The sequence below is a fragment of the Onychostruthus taczanowskii genome, unplaced genomic scaffold, assembly GCF_017590055.1.
Source record: "Onychostruthus taczanowskii isolate IOZ18803 unplaced genomic scaffold, ASM1759005v1 scaffold5, whole genome shotgun sequence".
In the NCBI taxonomy this organism is placed as follows: Eukaryota; Metazoa; Chordata; class Aves; order Passeriformes; family Passeridae; genus Onychostruthus; species Onychostruthus taczanowskii.
Genome location: NW_024502568.1, coordinates 246,972 through 271,548, shown reverse-complemented (window position 1 = coordinate 271,548; position 24,577 = coordinate 246,972). Strand labels below are relative to the sequence as shown.

General features: G+C 50.0%; 1 protein-coding gene across 1 annotated transcript; it reads left to right on the top strand.

The window, feature by feature from the left end:
* The first annotated feature begins 1,897 nt into the window (after positions 1-1,897).
* Positions 1,898-24,270, top strand: PITX3 (paired like homeodomain 3). The gene is made up of 4 exons (XM_041415421.1): positions 1,898-2,116; positions 16,396-16,536; positions 21,500-21,705; positions 22,723-24,270. The coding sequence occupies exons 2-4, from the start codon at positions 16,428-16,430 to the stop codon at positions 23,284-23,286; spliced, it is 879 nt and encodes a 292-aa protein (XP_041271355.1). The 5' UTR covers positions 1,898-2,116; positions 16,396-16,427; the 3' UTR covers positions 23,287-24,270.
* Positions 24,271-24,577: the final 307 nt, after the last annotated feature.

Genomic DNA, 24,577 nt, shown 5'->3' with positions numbered 1-24,577 from the left:
ACATGAATCAGGGTCACTCTTGGTTTAGTTTGCTTTTGCATTTTCTTTCTTTTCTATTTTATTTTATTTTAAATAGTAACATTGGTCTCCTGAACCCATGTGAAGTTCTTGTTCTCTTTCCCAGCAATGAAGTCTCCTGTTGGCAGGACAAGGTGCACTACAGGTAAGAGGTCTTGGCATGAACCAACAAGATCTACATTTCAACGACAAGCACTAGAGCCTCCCTCCCAAAGACACCCTTCAGGTGTCCAGCAGTTGAATTGAGGATGCCTTGATGACAAACTCCTTCTGCAGGTCCCTGGATGGTCTAATCCAACAGTCTTTGCACTGTGCTCCGCAGGGAAACAACTTGGGACATGTGCCCAAGAGAAATAGCTAAAAATACATTTGTTTCATTATTACTCGTAAGTGTATTTGCTGCAGGCTGCTGTAGGTGAAAGGTTTGGAGAGAGAGGGAGGCAGCTGAAAATAAGGTCCCTTCGTTGCTGCAGACCTTGCGCATGGTTTTCCACTTCCCTGTGACACGTGGTGATAGAGACAGACTGCCCCACGGAAAGTGCTAGTGCTGTTACACTGTGTCTGCTTCTCCTAACGGGACAATCCTGTGCCGGGGTGGGTTAAAATCTGAGCTAGAAACAGATGTGGTCCAGCTTTCTGTCATTTTTGGCAGGCAAAAGAGTAGTAAGGCAAACACAAGCCCCAGATTACTACCATTTAAAAACCACGGTAATTTCTCAAAAGTATGTCAACGTTGTGATTCCTTTTAAACTCTCTGTATTTCTACTGAATTAACGTGTCAGTGAATGTTTTTGAACAATAATCCATAATGCCTGGGTCTGCTTAACCTCTTTTTACATCTTGTGTTGTTCCATGTGCATTTGTCTTTCCATGCGTATCTTTATGTCTTGTTATGCATTTATTAGGCTCCTTAAATTTGGCTGTTAAAATCATTCAGGGTTAAAATTCACTACTATTCTCACAACATTATTTCCTAATCTTTAACATATGTCAGTGGAAGAGCTTGAGGGTGACCTTTGATATCATAAATTGGAGAGCAGGGTGACATGAGACTGATCGCAAGAAAATCAGACCGTAGAATCACACATCGAGCTCCAGAAGAGTGTGACAGGGACAAACTTCTCCCCTGGGCTCCTGGAGCAGGACAGAGAGGCTAAGCCCGGTTTCTACAAACTTCTGCCTGTAAGCATTGGGAGGGAGGGGACCTGTTTAGTTGGAGTAAAATGTGTGTGCCAACACGTTCAAGGCTTGCTGTAGCAGGTATAAGCATTTGGGGACGTTTCAGGGAGTGATCGCACCCTGCACTCCTGCGCTGGGATTTTGCCGTGAACTTCACTAGAAGCCAGGCTGGAATCTAAACTACGAGCAGCATTTAGGCTCCGAAAGACCCATCAGTGAGCTGGAGCGCGGTGTGTTTCGCACAGCCGGTAGTCTCCGTGTCCCGGTAGGAGCGGCACAGTATTGACAGAGAAGCGCTTCCCGGTACCGCCTAGAGCCGCAACAGTGCGTGCGGTAACTACCTGCGATTAAGCATGCCCTGCAGCTGCTGCTCCATCGTGCAGCGGAACGCTTCCCACTGCTTCCAGCTGACTACGGGCTTGGTCCCCCCCAAAAACCTCTGTCTGGCGATAGCTCGAACTGCAAAACCCGAACAGGCTCGCCGCGCAGTACTGAGGAGCGGATGCTCAGCACGGGCTCCAGGGTCCGGGATGGCCTGAAGGAGGCAGCCGGTTTGCGCGGCGACCAGAGCGGCGCCGGTGCCCGCACACCGTGCCTGCCCACGCACCGCGCGGCCCGACCCCGCGCGCGGGACGCGCCCCCCACCCTGCGCGGCGCGCGGGACGGGGCGGGGCCACGCGGGGCGGCGAGGGCTGCCGCCCTCCTGAATGGCCAGGGTGAATGGGAGGCAGTCGGCCGGCGCCCTCCGCCTCCGCCCTCCCCGTGAGCCGCGGGCCGGCAGCGACGCGCAGAGCGGCTGGGGAGCCGGGGGAATTTACTTTCTGACAGCGGCAGAGCAGCCCGGGGCGTGGGGCGGCGGTCAGCTTCGCTCCTCTCGCAGGATTAAGTCCGCTCAGCCGAACTCGCATCTGGAGCCGCTGTAAGTGCCTTTCCGTCCCCGATCTTCTGGGCGACCTTCTCCCCTCCTTTCACTCTGAGCCCCTTCATACTAGCCCGGCCGGCCGTAACCTTTTCTATGCTGGCACAGGGTAAGAGCATCCCCGGCGGGGTGGCTATCTGTGCCGTGCTCGGCAGCACGGGGCCAGCTCCCGTTCAGCGCTCCATCGGCTTTCCGTCGCCTCCCGTCGGTTAAGGGGCGGCAACCAGGTGAGAGCGGGCGGATAGAGCCCTGCCCTGCCATCCAGAAGGGGTCCCGGGGCTGTGCGCGGCCGAACTGTCCCCTATGGCTGCCGGGAGCGCTGTCCGCCTGGCAGCGGGGCGCGGCGCTTCCACTGCTCTGCCCTTGTAGGCCGGCGACCCCTGCTCGCCGCCGTCGGGGTGCCGCAGCCCCGACCGTCCCCTCGGGGCCGACGCGGGCCCCTTTCCGACAAGCGCTGCTGTAGTCTCTCGCCGTTGCTAAACTTAGTCATTTTCCACTCGGACGAGCGGGGCAGGGGGCTGTTTAAATTAGCCGGGATTCGCTGTAAATAACGGCGTTGCGGGCTGCGACTCAGCTGTCTGCGGGGTCCGGGGCAGAGGCGGGGAGATGTCGCCGGGGAAAAGGAAGGCAGCCCGACGGCTTTTGGACAGTTGGATAAATGATATTTATGTAAGGGCTGGCTTCTGTTTACAGCAGAGCCGACCTCCCTGTAGCGCCGGGGAGAAGCGAGCCGGCCCCGGCGGACGGAGCGAATCTGCCCCGGGACGCCGCTGGCTGCGGCGCGCCGGCGGATGGGGTTCCAGGGACCCGACCGGGAATAATAGACCTGGTAGGGCTGCGGCGAGGGAGCGCCGACCCCGCGGCAACTCTGCCGGCAGCATCGAGCCTCCCTGCCGGAGCGCGGCTGGCCGGCGCTGGGACGCTGCGGGCAGAACCGGCTATCGGGCCTCCGGGCGCTTGCACGGGCTCTCCCGCCTCCCCGGCGCCGGGGCCACGGTGCAGAGCGGCGTCCCTCCGTCCCGTTGAGTGACCGGGAAGGCCGGCCAACTGTAGCGGGCTCCCGGCGGAGCCCGGTACTGTCCGCTGCCCCGTCTATTCTCCGCTCAACGAGTGCGGCTCCGGGGGAAGAGCCAGCTCGCCAGTGCGGCACCCCCTTGTCCTTTCCCCCGACCTCCTCCTCGGAGCGGGAGTAAGGAACGGGTGCGTCCCGACTGGCCGCGGCTCCGGCGGGGGAGGGCGACCGAGGCGGGGGCCGATGCCGGCGCTTCGCCGCAGCTGCTGGAGCGGGCTCAGGGAGGGGGGCGGCGGGCCCGGTGCCGCCGAGCAGGGCACACCTGTCGGCCGTTCACCCGGCGCCCCCGCGGCTGGACAGCTGAGGGGACGAGCGGGGAGGGGACTGGATTCCACCGCTCGGCAGAGCCGGGGCCCTGCAGAGGCGCTGACGGGGGCTGCCGCAGCCCCCACCCCCCTCCCCTCCCCGCCCCGCTGGGGCTAGGCAGATCGGGGTAGCAGTCCCTTGGCCGGAGCTCCCGGGGCTCCGCACCCCTTCCCCGCCCGGCCCGCCGGGTTACCAGGTGCAGAGCTCGGCTCCGCACGGGAGCCGCAGAGAACACGCTGCTTCAGGACGCCGGTGCCTCGCAGAGCCTGGAGGTGAGCCCCCGGCCGCCGCACCCCTCTGACGCCTCGAGCTGACAGTGCAGAAATCAAAACTTATCCCTCATCTCCTTCCCGTTCTTTCACCTGGGAGGGAAACAGACTTCCGACTGATGAGTGCAAGACCCGTCCACTTTCTAAGTGGAGTCCAGTGCTGAAAGCAAAGAGAGGAATTTGGCGTCCCCCAGACAAACTTGTGGGTCTTCCACACATGGCCTGTGGCCTGGAAGACAGGATGCTAGGGATGAAATGGCTCTCTCCCATCTGCAATTTCGGGAGATGCTAGAAGAAACTGCTCAGGAAGGTGTCTTTCAGAGTCTGACCTCTGTTCCTGTCCCATCTTCCAAAGACAGGGAAAGGATCACCTTTTTGGTGATAGGATCAGTGTCTCCCTGGCTCCCGGCACCACGTCCAAGCCCCTCAGCCTGCCAATGAGCTGAAGTGGATAGGTGTTTGTGCAGGCTTTGATGGTGCCTCGCTGTGGGGGACAAAAGCCTGCCTTCTGTCTCTGGAGGGAATGTCCAATCATGGTAGCTGCTTTCAGTCTTCACAAATGTCTGCTGAAGAAGAGCAGAGTTTGATTTTAATTTTTTAAAAATTATTATTTTTCATTAGCAAATTGTCACACCATGCCCGATATTCCTCATAAGGAACCTCACAGAGAGACGTCTTTCCATGCCAGCCTGGAGAGGGGTCTGGGCAAGGGCGGTGGTTTTCTTTCTGTTATTGTAGTTCCTGGATTTGCCTGACCTGCAGCCCAGATTGTGCTCATGTAAGCCCACCTATATTCCTGTCCAAGGCACTGGTTTAAAAACCAATATTAATATTTGTCAGAGAAACTGTTTCAAGCCTCACTTAATATCTATTACATTTCTATAAGGGCTTAATTCGGGCAATTATTAGATCGGCAAATTGTGACTGGATTACAAAAGTATTGGTTCATATTCCCTATGGAGAGCGGGCAAAAAAACCCCCTTGTATCTTCTCTCTGTCAGATGCTACCCAAAACCTTGAGATTGAGAGGTGAGGCTGACTTTGGAGACTGCCAAAAAGAAAAAGCCAGAAACCTGATCTAGGAGACCGCTCCAAAAGGAAGATGAGATGAGCAGGGGACATGAGGTCTGTCTCGTGACCTGGCACATGTGCCCCGGCCTTGGGGACAGGGGAGGTACCTGGGTCTGGGAACAAAGTCCCAGATGGGGAGAACTGCTGGTTTGAAGCTATGCTCTCTGCATCTGGAAGGCAATGGGACGAGACTGTGGTGCCATGGAGGAAGCAGGGTCAGAAACAGGAGGCTGTGGTGTCTCTGAGCAGGCTCAGCTATTTATCTGGCTGTTTAAAAATGGGAGATTGCTATTTACTTAGGGCCTGATGGCAGAGGGGGCAAAGCTCCCCCTCCTGCTGTGGGCCACTGGGGCTGGTGGGTATTAGGCTGTGCCAAGGCTGGGCATTTGCTGTTGGCTGGAGAACAGTCTCTACCAGCTGGTATTAAAGTTCGTGCTGAGGTTGTTGGAAACCTTCTATTGTCAATACCCGGCTGAAATAGGCTGGGGTTTCGGACGGCTGGAGAAGGAATATTTCTGAGGCCAGTCCGCCACACTTCCCTTCCTCTTCTTTGTGTGCTGCTCCCCCGCACCAGCACCCCTGCCCTCCTCCCGCCTCACCTCTGAATATTAATGCCTCTGGCAGATTGGATAATAATGTGACTGGGAATTGAATGAAGCTGGTTATTAGCTCTGGGCTTCCTTGGGGCATTTAAGGGAGTCCACAGGCTGATCCTGGAAGCTTGGCAGCACAAGGGACTGGGGCCAGACTCAGTAAAGAGGGGGGTCATTTCTGTGGGAAAGGATTTGCTTGAATCCTCATCTCTCTCTGACCCCAGAGGAGGACAGGTACGGCAGCCTGGCCAGAGCAATTCCTGTGGGATAGTTAGCAATAGATCTGTTGGGTTTCAGCAAAAAAAAATATATTAGAAGGTTTTTTTCAGGAAAGACCTAGGAGATCTAGCTGGGCAGAAGCTAAGAAACATTTCTGTTACTATGCTTTAAAAAGAGGTGGGGAGTGAGCAAGGGAGGTCCCTCTCTTCTCTTCCCATCAGTGTCAGAGTATTACCAAGCAGATTCAGGAAGAGAGCCAATCCTCTACCCCTAAACAGGAAATTTACCACTGATTTGCAGGGTGTAGGTTCATCTTTGGAACACTCATTTCTGAAGAGCTGAACCTCATGATCTCTCTCCTCAGGAGACTCCTAGCTTTTCTATACGTAGATCTCTGGATGCTTTAGCATGAAGGGAAATATCCCTGTTGAGCAGAGGAGAAACTGAGCTCTGGCAGAATTTCCTGATCTGAGTCAGAAATACAGCCTCTGTCCCTTGACCCTCAATCTGATGCTCTTTGCTATCTCCTAAACCACAGCTCCACCAGAAAATAAACATTTACACCCTTTTGAATAGTGCAAAAGAGGAGGGAAACCAGAGCTGGATTTGCAGAAACTGATATTAATTTTGTCCCTCTGATTTTTCAACTATTCAAAATGTTCTGCGATGCATTGATGGGACTGCAGTTACCGGGGATCTCAGCAGATCCCCAGCTTGGGGGAGCTGGGTCCTGCGTGCTCTAAATTAACCCCTAAAAATCACCATCAGAGCTACCTTGATTGAGACACCAGTTTGTAAAGCCCTATCAAACAAGTTCACAATCCCAAATCTGAGAGCCTAAGAAATACTTCTGTTGGGAGGATATAGCACATATGCCACTCTGAATCATATAGCACTGACCCTATAGGCTATTCTTTTCAAATACATACATTAAATTGCTACTTGGGGAGCTTCAGTGGTGTGGTACAGGCTGGAATGCTCAGCACCTGCCGAGCTCTGCAAAAACTGAAAAAGTGCAAAAATGGAATGAAACAAATGACTAGAGGTCCACAGTTACTTCCACCTCTCTCTCTCTTTCCATTCTTTCTTCCTCTCAACCTTATTTAAAACAGAAGCAGCCTTCCCACCACCCATTGCCTTTTCTCTCCTTTGCAATGCTGCCATTTATATGAGTCTAATTTTCTTTTTAAAAAGCTGATTATAAATGACCATTGTGAAACATGAGGATTTAACGGTAAATCAAGTTGACCTGTCTGCATGTGGACATTTTTATTTACTCCTTTTTTTGAAAAACAAATAAACACAGAATCCCTCCCACATAAAGCAGTTCCCCACTTAGGTTTGAACACAGTTTAAAAGAAATCTCTTTTGTTTTAGCCATTTTTATTTCCTGTTTGTTTCTGAGCTTAGACTTGACAATGAAAACCACATGAAATTCCCTGTTTGTTCCATCAGTTTTATTTTTGGTGCCACAATATCCCAACTTCCAGTTCTGTGAGTTGGGTTTGGGTTTTTTTTTTTTTTTTTGTTTGCATTTGTTTCAAGGCTGTTTTTTAAAAAGTAAATGCATGGAGGTTTTCTTCCAAAATAAAATAAGTAAGACGTTTTAGAGGACTGGATGTACTAGGATAATTTTTAAAAAATTAGACTGTTAAGGTAAATTAATCGAGCTATAAAGATCAGCCTCCATATGAATCCATACCTAAACAGAGAAAAATACCAAAGTGATGAAAAATATGGACTTTCTTTGCCCATTTAAAAGGGTTTCACAGCTCACTTTATGTTGGGTGGGTTTTAATAACCGTCCCCCAGTGCCTGAGCTCAGCTATGCCCGAGTCGCAGCCCAGGGTGGGAGGCTGGAAAGCCGTTCCCTGGCCCTGGGGCTGCAGCAGAGGTTGCTCTCAGGGTGACAGGGTACAGCCCCGTCCCCGGAGCAGGCTGTCCGTGGACGGGACGCGGTGTGACCCAGGCGGCAGCGTTGTGAGATGGCTCACATCCTTCTGCCCCATCCCTTTTCTCTCCGAGCCGCTTTGATGGGATCGCCCGAGGGCCAGACTGGCTGAGTAATTAGGGCTCTGCAGCTTCCTCTCCTACCCACCCAAACTGCCTACCTCCCAGGGCTCCGCATGGGATGCGGCCTCGAGCAGATGGAAAAACTGAGGATTTGGCGGGGGAAAAGGGGGGGGGGGGGGAATAAAAAAAAGAAGCACACTTTGTATACAGTCCTTAGGCAGCACACTCCCACATTTCAGGATTCCCAAAGTGAAACCTCTTGGTTTTGCTTTTGCAGCGACTGTTGTGCCATGGATTTAGGGACGTGAGACATTTTGCCACGGCCTCGAGCGGGGCCTCTGGGCGAGAGGCTCCGGGAGAAGGGCTGCCAGCCCTCTCTGTTTAGCCCCCCGCCCTTGCTCCTCCTCGGCCCCGATAGACGCAGCGTTCGCGGCCGGGTACGACAGGAAAGCCGGGCGATCCGCGGTCCCGATCCTGCCTGCACAGCCTCGTGCGAGGCACTGCGGGATCGGCCCCGGCACTGTTTGCTAATTGCCTCCCTCGGCCCCTTCAAACAGTGTCTGGGTAAACAGGCTGACCTTCAGGGCACGGTGCAAGGTCCATAAAGATGGAGCGTGGAGAGGGAGCAAGCTCCAGCATCCCTCCCGGAGCCACCCTCCTCCTGCCCCAGCCCTACCAGCTGCAGTATCGCAAGGAAGAGGGGAGGGATACTGTAAGCTGAGATCATCCACTTGTTTTATTCACAGCAGTCTTCATTCTGCAAGGATCTTCTTGCCAGAGAGCTTTAAACAAAATTTAAATACAAATTACTTGGGGGTGAAAAAAAGAAAAATCATCAGGAAACTTTACAGCCAAGCACAGCAGACATTGACTCCCTCCAGCACTGCCGGTTTGCACTGAGACAACACATCCCTCGGAGCAAGCCAGCAGTTTTTGGGCTCTTGTTTCCTTAACCAACACAGCTGCTTGCTGGCCATGGTGGTTAGTGGGGCCATCGCAGAATTTCTGGCAGTTACCCCTTTTCCCTTTGCAGCTCTGCAACCCGCTGAGCTCTGGCAGGTTGTTTTAAAACAACCATCTAGTACCACCCCTCCTCCCAAAAATGTTTCTTTCTAGCTGCTGCTTTTGCTGAGTTCTGTCATAGAACAAATGTTTATGATCAAATTGAAGTTCTCCAGAAAGGATTTCCAGAAGTGGTGATGGATGGCAGACATCACTGGCAGCCCTACAGCACACGGAGGTCAGACAGCCACAGTGGTGACATGCTTGTGGCAGGGCATCCATCCCAACCTTCAACCCCCTGTATAACCCACTTGATGACAAACTTTTTTGAGTGTGTTTACTAATTGTGAGAATAATTTACATCTTCGATAACATCTGATTTATCCACTGCCCTTCATCTGCATACAAATCTCCTAACAGCAGCTGGAGCCACAGAGCTATCTGGGCCTCCCTAAAATGAGCCAACTTTACAGCCACAGAGATACAGAAATGACCCAGCCCTGCTTCTGCAAGCACAGCCCCCATAGGAATCAGGCCAGTTTCCTTTGACTGCCAGAATAATTAGTCAAATTTATACAATTGCCCAACTAAATACAGCAACACATACCAATCTGCTGATGGCAGGCCCTAGTAGCCTTTGCTGCTGCATGAGCAGCGTGTGTATGGCTGAGCTGCAGACAGGCTGCCTGCACCTCTCATTCCTGCCTGGGATCCTGCCTTGCAACTGTCTTGTCTTGCTCCTGGCTCCACAGGAGCAGATCCCAATCCCTTGTACACTGTGGCTGTGCAGCTATTTCTCTCATGCAGATGCAGGCAGATCCCTCAGGAGTGGCATGAGTTGCCTTGCAGCCAGCTGACGGTGCTGCAGGAGTGGGCAAGGGCAGGTGGGGATGAACAGAGTCAGTATGTTCCAGCTAGGCCAGTGCTGGCACTCCATGTTAGCAGATCCTTTATTTCAGTTGCAAGATTTTCCCAGGCAGAATTTCTTACTGAAATCAGCCTTTTTTTCTCCCTTCCCCAAAACAAAGGGATTAATTTCCCTACAGGACTTTTCTTCTCCTATAACTGCAGACCATGCTCTCACTCATAGCACTCCTGCTTGGTGGATCGACACCATGCCAGCAACTTTTTGCAATTGAAAGTTGTTCGGGCAAAACAGAGTTTTTGCTGATTTATTTTTTTCCAGATGCCTAACAAACAAAGTAAGCCATAATGAAGTGTAGCCTTATTAATATAACTGCACAGTCTGTCAGAATGAAAATCCCAGTCCTGGTTGATAGATCCAAGGTGCCAAACAACCCTCTGAGGCATAGTGTCCAAGGGACACTGGAAACATGGCTGGGCACAGTGAGACCTGAAGCACAGTGCTTACAAGAATGCAAGAACTATGAATGTTTAGAGAAAAAAAACCCCAACTTTGCAGAAAGTCTGGCATGGATTTTCTTTTGCACTATGATTAGCAATTTGTTTCCAAATTTTGTGTGTCATTTCAGAAACCATCCAGGTATGGTAAGGGTAGGACGGAGGTCCAAAGATACTATTGTAAAGAACTTGCTTTAAGCCAAGCCCAAGCACATTACCCTGCCTCTGCAGAAGCCAATGCTTCAGCTTGGCAGGGTCTGCACCAGTCTGGGGGATTGCAGGCACACCTGTTGTGGGGAACGATGCACTGTGTGTGGGGCATGGTGACATCAGGGCGCTTCCACAGCACAGGGGCACAGTGCAGCCCATCAAATAAGCGAACAGGACACATTCCATTGTGGGCTTTTTTTGCTGTGGACATGGGTATGGAGCTGTCAATCCTTGGGACATTTCCATTGTGATAATCCTCCCGAATACAGGCAGTTTATTAACCCTCTGCCACCCAGAGCAGAGGTTTCAGCCATCATTCTCCTCTGCAGCTGGAGGTTCATGTCAATGTGAGGGAAGCAAGTGGCCTGATCCCATCTTGCAGGCTGCTTCTAGGCCCCAGGAAATGCATTAGGCAGTGTCCAGCATGGCTGGGCATTTTCCTACACCTCTTATCTGAGGATCTGAAAGCACTTAAAAGAATTTTGGTGATTACCTCCACCAGCTCATTTATGTGATTTCTGAGATGAAGGATACAATCCCAGAACAGGCAAATAGTTTTACCTACATCATAAGACAAGTCAGTGGCAGCACCTTACCTCCTCACCCTCTTCCCACCTCACATTATTGGGAACTTCTCCTTAGAACCATGCACAAAAAGAGAAATAACCTGGACCCCCTCGTCAGAGAGCTGCCAGCTCTCAGGTCCTTCCTGCCAGCTGTGGCCAGGAAGCCTGGCAGCAAGAGCCTGGGCTACTCCAGTTCCATGGCACCAAGCACAGTGCTCAGGGCTCTGCACTGCCCAATCCATGTGTGGGGCAGTGCCAGACAACTTGCTCTGACAACAAAGCCACTAAGTGCCCCAGGGAGCTTTGGCAATTCCTGCTGATGAGAGGAATAAAACCCCTAAACCATGTTCTTCAAAGTAGCACACACCACTAGAAAGCCACCCTCAGGAGCTCAGGGGTTAGTGCCCAGCTGTAGGGACTAAATCGAGAAATAAAGTTTATTATAACCTGTGACTCAGCCCTTGCTGGAGGTCAATGATCCACTTCTGAGTGTGCACCCGAAACCACTGCTCAGGCAGCCTGAGGCTGTGCACAGCCTGATGTTTTTGGAGGCAGGCAGCTTGCTCTCCTGTCCCATAATGGCCCTGCGCTCCGGGTCACCGGTTGGCTGCTGCTGTTTATCTTCCAGTGATTAATGGTTGCTCTTGGTTCCTGCTGCAATTCCATTAAGATTAGAGATTTAAAGCTACACTGAGATGTTTAGCAGTGGGTGACCTTGGTCTCCCCATAGTTATATTTCTATAGTCTCAATGAAACAAATATTAACTCATTTTGCACCCCATCCTTCTTGCTTTCTAGCAGTGGGGAAAGAGCCCCCCACAGGCAGCACTTGTGTTGGTCAGCAATGAGAATCTGACTCTTGGTTGCTGCACGATTCATGTGCTGTGCTCATGTGGCACTTGTAATTCCAGCCCACAGGCACTCTGATGGCACCATCGCCTGAACAAACACATGTATCCAAAGAAAAAAATGCTGTTCCTCGAGAGGACAGGCACACTCTCAATCACTTCCTCTTTAACAAGGAGCAGAGGAAGAGGCAGAGCCTGTTCCACCTTGCCTCAGCCCCTCACGGGGACCAAAGTACAGAGGCAGATCATCTTCCTGAAAATGTACATTTAAATAGAAGCCCAAATGTTTGTCTCTCGTAAAAGTAAGCCAGCACCCAGGGAAAATGACCATGGGAGGAGTGAAGCAATCAGCAGTAGTTTGACTTCTGCGACTGATGGAGCAGGAAGAGACAGCTCTGACCGTAAGAATCTAGTGTAACATCATATCTTCACCTCAGGGGATGCAAGAATGAAAGGATAGTTCTCCCCAAATGATTGCAGAGCACCTTTCAGCCTGAGGGGTAACCCTGAACTCTTTGTGGAGATCAGCAATTCCAAGCAGAAGGTTCAGGTACTCTGGCCCTGGCTGGAGGCAGGAAACTCACAGATCCACAGGGCGGTGCTGATCTGCTTGAGGGAGGCCAGCTTAGGACTTCCCTCCTATCCTTCGGTCATCAGTGGTCATTGTGCTGCTATCTTGGAACCTGAAGCATCAGGTCCTTGCTGAAGCACCCCTGCATGCCCACGGGAAGTCAAATAATATCGAAACAATGCAAGAGACAGCTTTTTACTTCCAGATCAACCTGCCAAAAGCAGGTCCAGCAGGAAGCCTGCAGGCAGTGCAGAGCAGCACACACTAGTCAGTCTCTAGGCAGCTCCCAATGGGCAAGACCCACATCATAAAAGCCACCCCTATAATTAGCCTTACTTTGCTTGAAGTCAGCCTCTCTGTTTCCTTCCCACCTCTTCAAAGAAAAAAACATCCAGGCGAAATCCTCTTTGCTCCCAGGTGATGGAGCAGTGTGTTACAGAGAACCAGGAGACGGGTCACAGGGACCCTTGTTTCTCTTTTCAGGAAAACAAGGTTGCCCTCCTCACAAAGGAGTGTCCTCCTTCTACTGCCTAAATGTCCCCGGCTTGAGCAGTTGGGAGCTGACACAGAAATAGAAAGGGGGTACATTTGAAAAAAGAAAAGGCCTAGAGCCAGGATTGCTCTTCCCCTGCCCTCCACCATGCCCATGGAGAAGGGATGGCAATTCCCTGTCTAGCTGGAGGATCTTGTACAGGTGGCCACAGCATGTTCACATGGGCACCAAGGAGAGGACGCACATGGGCAGTGACTGGAAGAAGACATGTGTTTGTTACACGTTTGGGAACCTTTATCTCAGGGGCAATAACACATCGATGGAAGGAGCTACCGGTACTGGAGCAGGCTGGGAGTTTTACAAAACTGAAGCCTCTGAGAAGCCTGGATGCTAGTTGCTAGTATAGGAACTGTCCCTAAAGAAACTGTTCTTTTATGTTAAAAGAAAGTGAGATGAAGAGTCAGATGAAGATGATAAATTTGATTTTATCTAAAAATACTTTTGAGTTACCAATTTCACTGATTCCTTGAGACTGGGCAAACAACTTAGTAGAAATGCCATGAAGGTTTAGCACTGACATTTTTAATGTCTCTGCCTACAGCAAGATCTAGCCAATGTGGACAAAAGCACCTTTTTTTAAAAATCCAAAAGGGCTGTAGAATCTAGAAGAATACCTTACAGCCTTTTGTGTCAGTAGCATGGGGTTGCCTTTGGGTAAATACATTGGTATAGAGTTCACGTTCTGTCACCACTGCAGACTTTTCCTGCTTTTATAATCATGCTGAGTAGATCCCTCTCTCCCCTTGCTTTTGCTCCTCCATGACCTGCTCAGAGCAAACGGAGAAGGCATTCCTTGATGCCACCACATATGGCACATGCAGTAGGTTATGCAATTACATATATACATACATCATCTTCTCTCTGAAGTCCTCCTGCTTTTAAATTCTGTTCACAAAGCAAACTTGTGCTCAGCCACAAGTCCCAGTTTAAACTTGAATACTAGCCACCCTTCATAACCAGATTTAATCTAAGTGCACACTGTATCTCTGATGCAGGCTAAACATGCTGTGTTGTGTCCAGCAGCTTGGATGAACTTTGCAACCACCGCATTGGTGCAGACCAGGATGGGGCATAAATTTTCAATACCAGGACTAGGTTCTCCTGAGCCTTGTACCTTGTGTTGTCATTTAAGCCTGTGGAACCTTGCCTATGTAAGACACTCCCCCCTGGTTTTCCTGTCTTCACTCTAGTTTGTACAGATGAAAGCAATGCAAGATGTGGAAAAAAGAGCAAACAGGACCCTGCACAGAAGGACACTGTCCTTGAGTTACAGCAAGGCGAGGATCTGAATTCCTCCTTAAATCGTCCAGTACAGTGTCAAGCTCTAGAAGAGAGGAAATTGTGCTTGACAGATGCAATCATATGCAAATGGCTGTAGAAGAGGGGAAATTATCATCTACAAACATTGGGCAGAAATTCCATCTGCTGCAGACTCAAGAAGGGCTCTTAATAAATTCTGAGACAGCAAAGTGACACACATCTTAATCAAGACTTAATCCGTGGAATTAATTCACTCCGCGTTTCTGCATAATTCTGAGAGCAATGCTAAAAGCCATGGCAATATCAGCAGCAGATGGACTCCCCTACTCCATGCAAAGGTATTAAAGAAAACACAGCCCCTGTCACATCACTTCATGTATGTACACACTGCAGAATGCAACAGGGCTGTGCCCGGCTGCTGGCAGGAGCTTAACACAGCCAGCAGACATCAAAGGTCAGGCTTGCCACAAAGTGGAAATGGAAACCAGCCTCATGGCAAAGCCGGAGTCCTGCCACTTCTCTCCCACAGGAGAGAAGCCCAGAGCAAGGCAAAGGTCTGGGAAACCAGAACCAGGTCCTGGTTTGTTATGTGCTGCTTCCAGAGAGCACTGACTGAGGTCGGTGTTGAGAATACCCCACCAGTATCTGGGAGAGGCGGTGGACCTCTCAGGCAGTGAAGGGAGGTCAAGCTAAGTGAAGAGCAAGGGAAACTGCAGGGGTTTTGTGAGTGAGATCTGCTGCAGAAGCCAGCCAGATAACCATTAGAAATGGCTCCTTTCTCTCTCATCGCAGCCTGGAAAGCACACTGCAGGTATGGGGATCAGCCCTGGGCCCTGGCAGCAGCGTTGTGCAAATTGACTAAAGGAGGCTTTAGACAGCTCTGAAAATACATTCTTAGTCACTGTCATCCACATCCAAATGAGGTGCAACAGCTATGTGATTAATCTCTTGTTTACATGTCTAAAAACTAACACAGTCCAGACTGTCTTCAGCACGTTCCCTCCCTGACACACATGGATTTGAGGGGCTGGGCAATCCTTCACCACCCAGGAACCAGCCGTCACAACTGATCTCCACGTAAAGTTTCAAAGTTCTAAACCCCTGGTCCAAACTTTCCTAAACCCAGGGTTCCCAGATCCTGGCACAATGTATCAGCTGTTGTGTCTCAGAGTTAAAGGATCACTAGCTGGGAAGGTGAGGTATCAGCTGGGAGTGGCTAAAGTTTCAGAAGCTGCTGTGGTCTCCTCAAATTGATCCAGCCTTCATAAACTGTGCACCAGTGGCAGTGAAACATCCTGTGTTTTGCTGGGTTATGACCCAAAATTCAGATTAGGGTCTAACACAGGGCCAGCTTACCTTTCCAAGGAGATGTAGTCAGGCTTGGAACACTTACTGCCTCATGTCTGCCTCTTCATGAGCATCCAGTGTGGTCCAGAACTAAGTGGCTGAGTTCCTTTAGGAAATACAGGTGGAGGGTGCAGGGTCCAAAAGGAAGTGAACAATGAAAAGAATTGGTCTTGGGACAGAGAGGTGTGGAAAGAGGTGGCAGAAGAGTCACAGTGGTTCCTGCAGTCATGGGGAGCAGCACTGACAGCTTCCCAGTTGGGATGCTTTCAGCCAGGGAAGATGGCTCACCAGCACAGGTCAGTCCCTTGTGGGGACATCGGGAGCCTCCAGTCAGGATGATTTCGGACTGGAAGCAAGCTCCAGCTACAGCCAGGACCACTTATTCCCAGGCACCTAAGTGTGTGAAATGTGATTCCCATGTTAATTCAGGTTCCAGAAGTCCTTATGTACCCCAAAGCAGTTCACTTGCACTGCCTAGGTCTCTGCTTGTAGCACTGGCTGTGCAGGCAGATGTGCCTTCCTATCAGTACCAGGCACAGGAATGCTTTTCTTTTGGGATGTGTGCATACAGTGCTCTCTGAACAGCTTTACTTAGGCTTGGTCAGCTTGAGGAGAAACAAGGGAGAAAGAGGAGGGAAGCTGGGCAGGGAGGATGGGAGAGGTGGGATGACTGGGGAAGGTGCTAACAGCCCTTGGCTGGCCCAGAACCACTTCCTCAGATCTCCATTACACAGCATGCTCCCGGCGTTGCTATTTCAGTCTGAATGTCACCTATAAATTGGAGGCTCTTTCTCTGAAGGCTGCAAATAGAAGTGTCACTAGATGATCTTTGATGGATAGGGAAGCTCAGCTGAAAGCCCAGTATGTCCATTTTCCAGCCAAGAAACTCAAATGTGTCCAAGGATCACACAGGGATTCTTTCCTTTTCCTAGACCTTTCCTCAAGGCAAGTCCCTGCTGGAGGAGAGGTCAAACACACATTGATCTCTCTGATCACCCTGTGACTACTGTTTTTCAGATTCCTCCTTCTCCACCACCCATCCCTGCCCCATGGATTTCAACCTGCTGGCAGATGCAGAGGCTCGCAGCCCAGCCTTGTCTCTCTCAGACTCTGGAACTCCTCAACATGAGCACAGCTGCAAAGGGCAGGACCACAGCGGTGAGTGCAAGGCTCAAGATACAAGAAAAATCCTGACCCATCCTTGTGCGTGGATCTGGGTGGCCCGTGGTTTGCACTGCTCCCAGAAGGACAGTTTCTCTTTGTACTGGGAGCCAGAAAAATGCCATAGCAGCATGGCTGTGCCAACAAGCAGGGGAAAGGCTTAAGGGTCCATATTGTGACAGCTGTTGGGAGGGTGAGAACATCATCCCAGTGGTGGGGTCATCTGGCCCTGGCTGCAGGAAGCCACTGCTCACAAGGGTACAGCCCATGGCAGGCGAGAGCCAGGCAAGTCAGGTCACAGCTCAGTCAATATTGTATTTGCCTAAACAGGATCCCCAGAGCAGAAGAGCTCTCCCCACCACATAGGAAGTATCCAAGGCACAGAAGGCTACACCTAATTTTAAACTGCTTTTTTTTTTAAAACCTCTGTTTAAATTGTTTGGGTTTAAATTTTTCAAGGTAAAGGTAAACCTTAGGCTGAACTTTCCAGGTTCAGGCATTAAGATGAAAGGGAAGCACTGTCTTGCTCCTGCTTTAACTGAAAATGTCTCCTCACCTGTGCCTTGCTGCTCCTCCACAGAGGTGCCTCTGACCTTTCCCAAAGGCTGAACCAACCCGAAGCCTGCTGAATTCTTTATCAGGCTCTGAATAAGGAACATCACCATTCACACCTGTTCAGAAATCAGCTACCAAATGCTATGGTTTCCTCTGGATTTTACATCTGTCCGGTTACCACTCCATCCCTTGTTATTCTGGACGTGTCAGGACGCAAAGCTGCTTCTGCCAGTGCCAGCATGAGGGAGTGAGGGCTGGGGACAGCCCGCTGCTCTCCGTGTAAAGCCTCCAGGCTCACCCGCGTGCAAAAGCTAATAAGGATAATGATGCAGATTAAAATTCCCCAGAGAAAGTATCATGAAGGGAGTTACGCTGGGATAACCAGAGTCAGAGAATACACCCGACAAATTCCCCACTGCACACGTACCTTAGTTGGGCACATCCCCAAGCTCAGTGGCTCCTTGTCAGCTGCTTTGGATGCATGGCAGTGTCTCCATTCAAGTGGCCTTCCCTATCGAGTCCACCCTGGCATGCTGCAGAAGTGCCAATTTAGGCACTGACTTTTCTTTCCATTAGGCATGGGCAGCTAATTCCAGCTATGGCCACAGTCGTTTCACCGAGTGGGCGAACATGTACAAGATATATTCCACGACCTATTTTGGGGTGACAATAAGCGTCAGATGCGTGGCTACATCACTCCCCACTGTCTTAAGCAGTCTAGAAATAAAATGGTTCTGGGAGATGACTTGCCAGCATTACCTGTGTGCAAATGCTGGCAGCTTGTGCCTTTGCAGCAGAGGCTGATGGCAGCCATGCATCAGCAGTGTCAGGCAGAACAGAGCTGGCTACCGAGGGCTGCCTGGAACAGGGGCAGGGCTGCACTTCTGGCACTTATTGACTCCCCTCAAGAGAGCAGCCTCCCTACTTCTCCTTGGCCCTGCTTCATTCATCCACACAAGTAAGAGATCCTGAGGAAGTGAACACAAACCTTGTTTGTCTAGGCTCAGCACTCAGGACTCTCAAGTGTCCTCCACTTGTATGGCATGGTTAGTGACACCCCCTTCTGTTAGGTTTCATCAGGCAGCACAGGTCAGGGGAGAGCAAGGATGAGGAGTGAGGGAGGTAAAGAACTGCCCCACATCTCCCCATATCATGCTCCTCAAGCATAGATTCAAGGCACCCATATCCTTTCTCTGGGCTCATTTCTTTCCCTGTATTGCCACGATTTGGGTCCCCACTGCAATCAGTCAAAACTCTGTGCCTTTTACAGAGGACACTTATTCCTTGCTTAGAGAAGAAGTAGAAAAGAGATGACACAGAAAGAAACACAGCTAGCAGGTATGGAAACAAAGAGAACACCAAGATGAACTGCAGAGGTTTTTCAAGGCTCAAAGTTGGGATTCCTACTTTTCCTTAGACTTAAGATTTATGGAAAGTAGGTATACCAGAGGGTGTTGAGAAGACAAATACCAAACAAGACACACTGTGGTCTCTTTCACCCAGATGTAGCCCATAAATCAGTGGTACCTTCGTTCCATTTTCTTTCCTTCTTGGTATAGTTTCTTCCTGAGTGAAGAAGGGCAGTCCTGGGCAGGAGTTCCCAATAAGGACATAGCCTCCTACTTCACAGCAAGCCCTTTGGAAATTAATATTTGTCAGGGACTTTGGTGAGAACACATCCCCTGTATGCATCAGGCTCCTAATTAACCCAGGCTCAGCAGATGAACAAACAAACCAAATGTTGTCCGTTCATCTGTATTGAGCCATTCTTAATAACTAGCTCAGATGGGTGGCATCGCTCCCCGTTCAATTTCTTTTGGAGATGAATAGTGCAGGAATCTCCTGCATCCAATATTGGTTGAGAGCACTGAGCTAGAGAAATCAGATTAATCTTCTTGGCAAGAACCACTATAAAAATCCACATTAAGAGCATGCTTCCAAGAGTTCTGCTGAATATGGGATCCACAAACAAAGATGCTCATGAAAATGAGAAGAGTACCACAAGACCACAACCAAGCTCTTTCACTCCACTTTTCAATTCCTATGGCTTTGTTTCAAGAGTGTGCTGGGAAAGTTCTTGTTCGGGTACACCCTGGATGGAAACACAAATTGGTCCTGGTGCTGGAAGAGGACATAGCACCTTCCTGCTCAGAAGAACCAACTTATAACATGCTGCTGTGAGCAATGGCTATCTCACTGTCCTTGCACTCACACTCCTGCTGATGGATAGCATCAGACATGCTACAGAAGCAGAGGTGGCTGGTGGGGAGCAAGCCACTAACCACACACAGGGTTTCCTTCCTGGAGGGCGAGCACCTCTCCTGCAAATTCTCTCTGCAACTCCAGCATTGCTCCCTTTGAAGAAAGGCAAGTACAAGGAGAGTTTTCCAGGAACAGCAGGAAAATATTTCTGAATTAACAGGCTGTCATAGGAAGAGGGTAGTGGCACCAGGATCCTGAGACAGGAGCATCTTCCAGGCCTGGGGCCCACTAAAGCACCTACTGTTGGCACAGCACTGCCCTGCAGCAGTCTCTGTTGGGCTCAGATTTTTTTAGGCCTCTCCCATGCCCTATAAAAATGAAATGGAAAAGACAGAGCCTATTATTCCAGAGCACATCCATTTGACTTGTGGAATCCCTTTGTTCACTGACTCAGCTGTAGTCCAGGCTGCTGTCTCCTTGCCTCCCTACTCATGAAGGGGCTGTACCAGACACCTTCATGCTGAGATTTTTCTGGACTTTGAAGCCTTTTGAACTAGCTTCTACTCAGAGAACCGCAACCAAACAAAAATTTCAATTTTAGCAGTGATGCCAGGATTTTTTTAAAGGTTCCTCTTCCAAGTGGAACAGTTTGGGAGCTATTTGCAAAAATTTCTATTGAGTTTAGCTGACCATTTCCTATTATAAAAGAACACCTCCTCTCCCTGCTGAAGACCTGATTTTCATTTTGAAATGCTTCACCTGGCTTCTATATCAGAGGAAAGAGTTGAACATCAGAAATTATTTATTTTCATTGGAGTAATTTTCCTTTACAGTGACTTGTCTTGATTCCCAGCAGAATTAAACACAAGCTATAGCTTTCTTCCATCATAAAAGAAAGTGCCACATTTGAGCAGTTGGGCACTCTGTGGAGGACAACTAAAGGGAAGATATTTGTATTTGCATTCTGCCCCTATCTGCATTCTGCCTGCTTGTATTTGCAGAGCCCCCAAAAAGGGCTGTGGCACAGGGAAGCAGCTGGCTGCCCACCTCCATCCACAGCAACCAAAAGCTCAGCATGCAGATGTGGACTTGATGCCCAGAAGGAGGCTGAGCTGTACATTTCAGTAAGATATCAGTGTGAAGAGTCTCTTCTCTTCACATATGGAGAATATGTGGAGAGTTTTGAGACTTTAATGGGCAGTGAAACAAAAGACACTGCCTCCAGGAGAGGGATCTGTGGATCAGGAGGAAGGCAGGGGCAGAAAGACAGGGAGATGCTGGAGTACTTCATGGTAAGGTCTAAGAGAGGCCTTTCCCAATTCCAATTTTTTAAAAATCAAAACATATACAGCTAAGTAAGAATGTAAAGAAGCAAGAAGGGAAATGAAAATTTGTGCTCCTCAGATTTAATTAATTGAAGAGCCTCAGCTTGCAATTTGCCTTTTCCCATCCCTTGTCCATGAGGGACATGACTGGATCTTTTGCTGTGTCCTAAGTGTCAATTTCTGTTCAGTTTTTCTAAAGGACACCTTAGGCAGAGAGCTTTAAGCAGAGTAAGAACCTTCTGATCTGGATAAGTTCTGCCACTATCTCCCATGTGAACTGTAAATGAAACCCAAATATTGGAAGTTCGGAAAATCTAAATCTGGTCACTTGGAAGCTAACATCTGTTGTGATAAGGCACGAAATGATGACACAGACCCTGCTGCTCTCGAGGGGAACAAAAAAGAAAAACTTTATTTTCTGACTCCAACATTTATAGGTTTCCAAAGGTGACAGTGGATTGGAGGGTGACAGTGCCACCTCTCCAATGCCACTGGACAGACCAAGGGTCCATCAATTCTCTCCACCTCCATGAAAGAATGCAAAACATAAGTTATTTACAGAACTGTGTGTGAGAAAGTTTGTTGAAAGAATGTAAACATCAGAAGGCTTAACAAAGTCTTACAAAATCAGGGCGACATACATCTGTTATGGCAGTTAAACAAAGGCAAGCTGTGCTGCATGGAGGGCGCACTGGTTTTGGTGCTGGGGGGATGCCTGCTTGCAAGGACAAGGGAGGGAGATGGGACCACTCCTGATGGCTGCAGTGGAAGGGGCCCTCACTGAGCATGCACTGGTTGCCCCAAGGATAGGCTCCCCAAGCATCCAAGCCCTCAAGTTAACTCAGGGGATCTCTCCCATCTTTCTGTTTCTTGCACAGACACTGAGAAGTCCCAGCAAAACCAGACAGACGACTCCAACCCTGAAGACGGCTCGCTCAAAAAGAAGCAGCGGAGGCAGAGGACGCACTTCACCAGCCAGCAGCTCCAAGAGCTGGAAGCCACTTTCCAGAGAAACCGTTATCCAGACATGAGCACCAGGGAGGAGATTGCAGTCTGGACCAACTTGACAGAGGCACGAGTCCGGGTAGGACTGCAGCTCTTCCACCTTCCTGGCCTGAGCTTGTGGGGAAGAAGCCTGCTGTGATACATGACCAAGCTGTCCCCAAAGCAAGGAAGGAATTAGGAGCACTAGAAAATTTTCCTGTCTTGGAAACACCTCACTAGGGTCGGCCCTTGAGATTTGACACATCCTGCCACACACATACCCCTTGCTGGTGGTGCCTTCCCCATCCAGGGCCACCTTGCAATTATACAGGTAGATTCAAAGCCAAGGCTCTTCCCCACAGAGACCCACCAGCTGGCTGCCTTGACCCAGCAGACCCTTTCCTTGCAGTACCATCACCCCCCAGCCTTACCCTTGCTGGAGTGCACTCTTTTGGGTTCCCAAACCAATGTGCAGTCACAGGCATGGTGTGGCAGGGCTCCAGCTGGAGTGAGAGCTTCTCTCTGCTACTAGAAATATGAGTTAGCAGCATCATGAATAGCCTTCCAGCAGCTTCCAAGCTCTAGGAAATTATATTGTTTGAACCCCTCTAACACTAACAGATTTTCCTGTTAGAAGACAGACCTATAACACCCTACTCCAATACAGTCCTGAGGTAAAGTCAAAAGAAGAGAAGTTATTTCATTTGTTCAGCAGTTTTCAAGCCACATCCCTAAATACTTTGCTCCCAAGTCACACAACCCCAACCCCTCCTCCTGGCTATGGTCTTTTGGAAATACAGCAAGTATTTTCCTCTCTTTTTTTTCTGTATAAAGGGCATCTGTTTCTTGAGTGAGGTGGGTTATTCTGTGTGTTGTGAAATGGCAGTGGTTTGGGTTTCTGTTGGTTGACTGAGGACCACTTGGTGATTCCTGCTGGGAGATGACCCTGAAGCCCAGACACCTTGCTGCAGCTCTTTCCTGGTGCTCAGCTCCAATCTCCCTGGGAGCATCGCCAGCCCTTAAACAGCTCCTGTCTTCCTGGACAAAGAAACCAGGCTCTGGCCCCTTTCAAGTCAGCCAGAGCAATTCCCATGCCCTCCCTCTGTCTCTCTTGCAGGTCTGGTTCAAAAACCGCAGAGCTAAGTGGAGGAAACGAGAGAGGAACCAACAGGCCGAATTGTGCAAGAACAGCTTCGGAGCCCAGTTCAATGGACTGATGCAGCCTTATGATGACATGTATTCCAGCTATTCCTACAACAACTGGGCCACCAAGGGGCTCGCCAGCAGTCCGCTCTCGGCCAAGAGCTTTCCATTCTTCAACTCCATGAACGTCAGTCCCCTCTCCTCCCAGCCCATGTTCTCCCCACCCAGCTCCATCACCTCAATGACCATGCCTTCATCCATGGTCCCTACTGCTGTGACCGGGGTACCGGCCCCAAGCCTCAACAACCTGGGAAACATCAATAATCTGAACAGCCCGAGCCTCAACTCTGCTGTCTCATCCAGTGCCTGTCCTTACGCCTCAACAGCCAGCCCCTACATGTACAGGGACACGTGCAACTCCAGCCTGGCCAGCCTGCGGCTGAAGGCCAAGCAGCACGCCAACTTCACCTACCCAGCGGTGCAAACAGCAGCTTCCAACCTGAGCCCTTGCCAGTACGCCGTGGACAGGCCTGTATGAAGGGCTGCCCTCTGCCAACCAGGGACTTGACCTTAGCCTGACAAAAGGAGACCTTTAGCCCTACAACAGCGTACGTCCTGCAGAGAGTGAGAGTGAACTTGACAGCATAAGACGGAGACAGGGAGAGAAAGAGAGAAAAGAACGAGCAGGCAGACGAACCTTTATGAAGATTTGTCTATTGTATGGTGAATTTTGACTGTCTTTACCCTTCAAAACCCCTTCCCTTCTTGCCCACCAAACCTTCTCCTCCATGGTAAAATAAACCAAAAGAGTCTACTGGAAGCCCCATGGGGAAAGAGGAGCCCCAACATGCAGGGTGCCTGACCCATGGGAAGCAAAACCAAGTATGTTTCAATCTGCCCCTCCAAGCCCCACAGGGGTGAGCCCCCCAAATTCCTGGGACAGCACAGGCAGCCTCACACCACCCCTGCAGGAAATAGCCAGGGACAGGACAGCTTGAGGGGGGTTACCAGTTGGTGCTTGGCTAAACCATATTCTCTGCACATGTGCAAGATTTCAATGAAAGATATCTTGCCCATTTATTTATCATACAGCCAGTAAAGAAGCCTTGTCTCAGTCAATTATCATCTCTCTATAATGCATATATACACATGGCCCTTCAGACTTGAAACCTTCAGGAGCTGGGGGTTGTAAGAATATACAATATGTGTGTATATATATATATATAACTTATATATATATATATACAAATACATATAGAGACATTAAAATATGCTTTCTTGTTTTGGATGTGAAATAACCTACAAAGTAGACCTTAAAACCAAAAGCCCTGTAAAGGAAGCACATCCACCAAGGCAGTGTCCTGGCTGTCATGCTTTACTGCTTCAGTCATTTTGGTCAGACACACTGCTGCCAGCATACATCCCAAACATTCCCATCTGCAACAATCAGCTCCTCCTTGCACATCTCCTTCCCTTCCCCAAATCCCATTTCCAAAAAAGATAATAAAAGTTGGCACAAACCCTTTAAGTTTCTGCTTGTGTGGTTATTGAAAGCACAAACCTGCATCTGAAGATTCTGACATCAAGTGCCAGCAGCCCAGGTAAAGGTGAGCATCCTTAGAAGCACCAGCATGAGGCACACCGAGTGGGAACAGGGGCTGAAGTTTGGAAGAGTAGTTCACGTTCCTTACTTACATATCAAACACCTGGCTTCTCAGAACAACAAAAGCCCACACACACAGTAGGAACAGGAAAGGAAGCTCCTTCCGTGTTCCCTGTCTGCACGCACCCAGTGCAGCAGGAAGGTTGGGCCCCCCAAGCACTCTGGC

What these genes read in the sequence shown, in the direction of transcription:
- PITX3 (XM_041415421.1), top strand. Translation starts at nt 16,428, where the DNA reads ATGGATTTCAACCTGCTGGCAGATGCAGAGGCTCGCAGCCCAGCCTTG. An exon ending in CAAAGGGCAGGACCACAGCG is followed by an intron (nt 16,537 to 21,499) that starts GTGAGTGCAAGG and finishes TTTCTTGCACAG; the next exon opens with ACACTGAGAAGTCCCAGCAA. An exon ending in TGACAGAGGCACGAGTCCGG is followed by an intron (nt 21,706 to 22,722) that starts GTAGGACTGCAG and finishes TCTCTCTTGCAG; the next exon opens with GTCTGGTTCAAAAACCGCAG.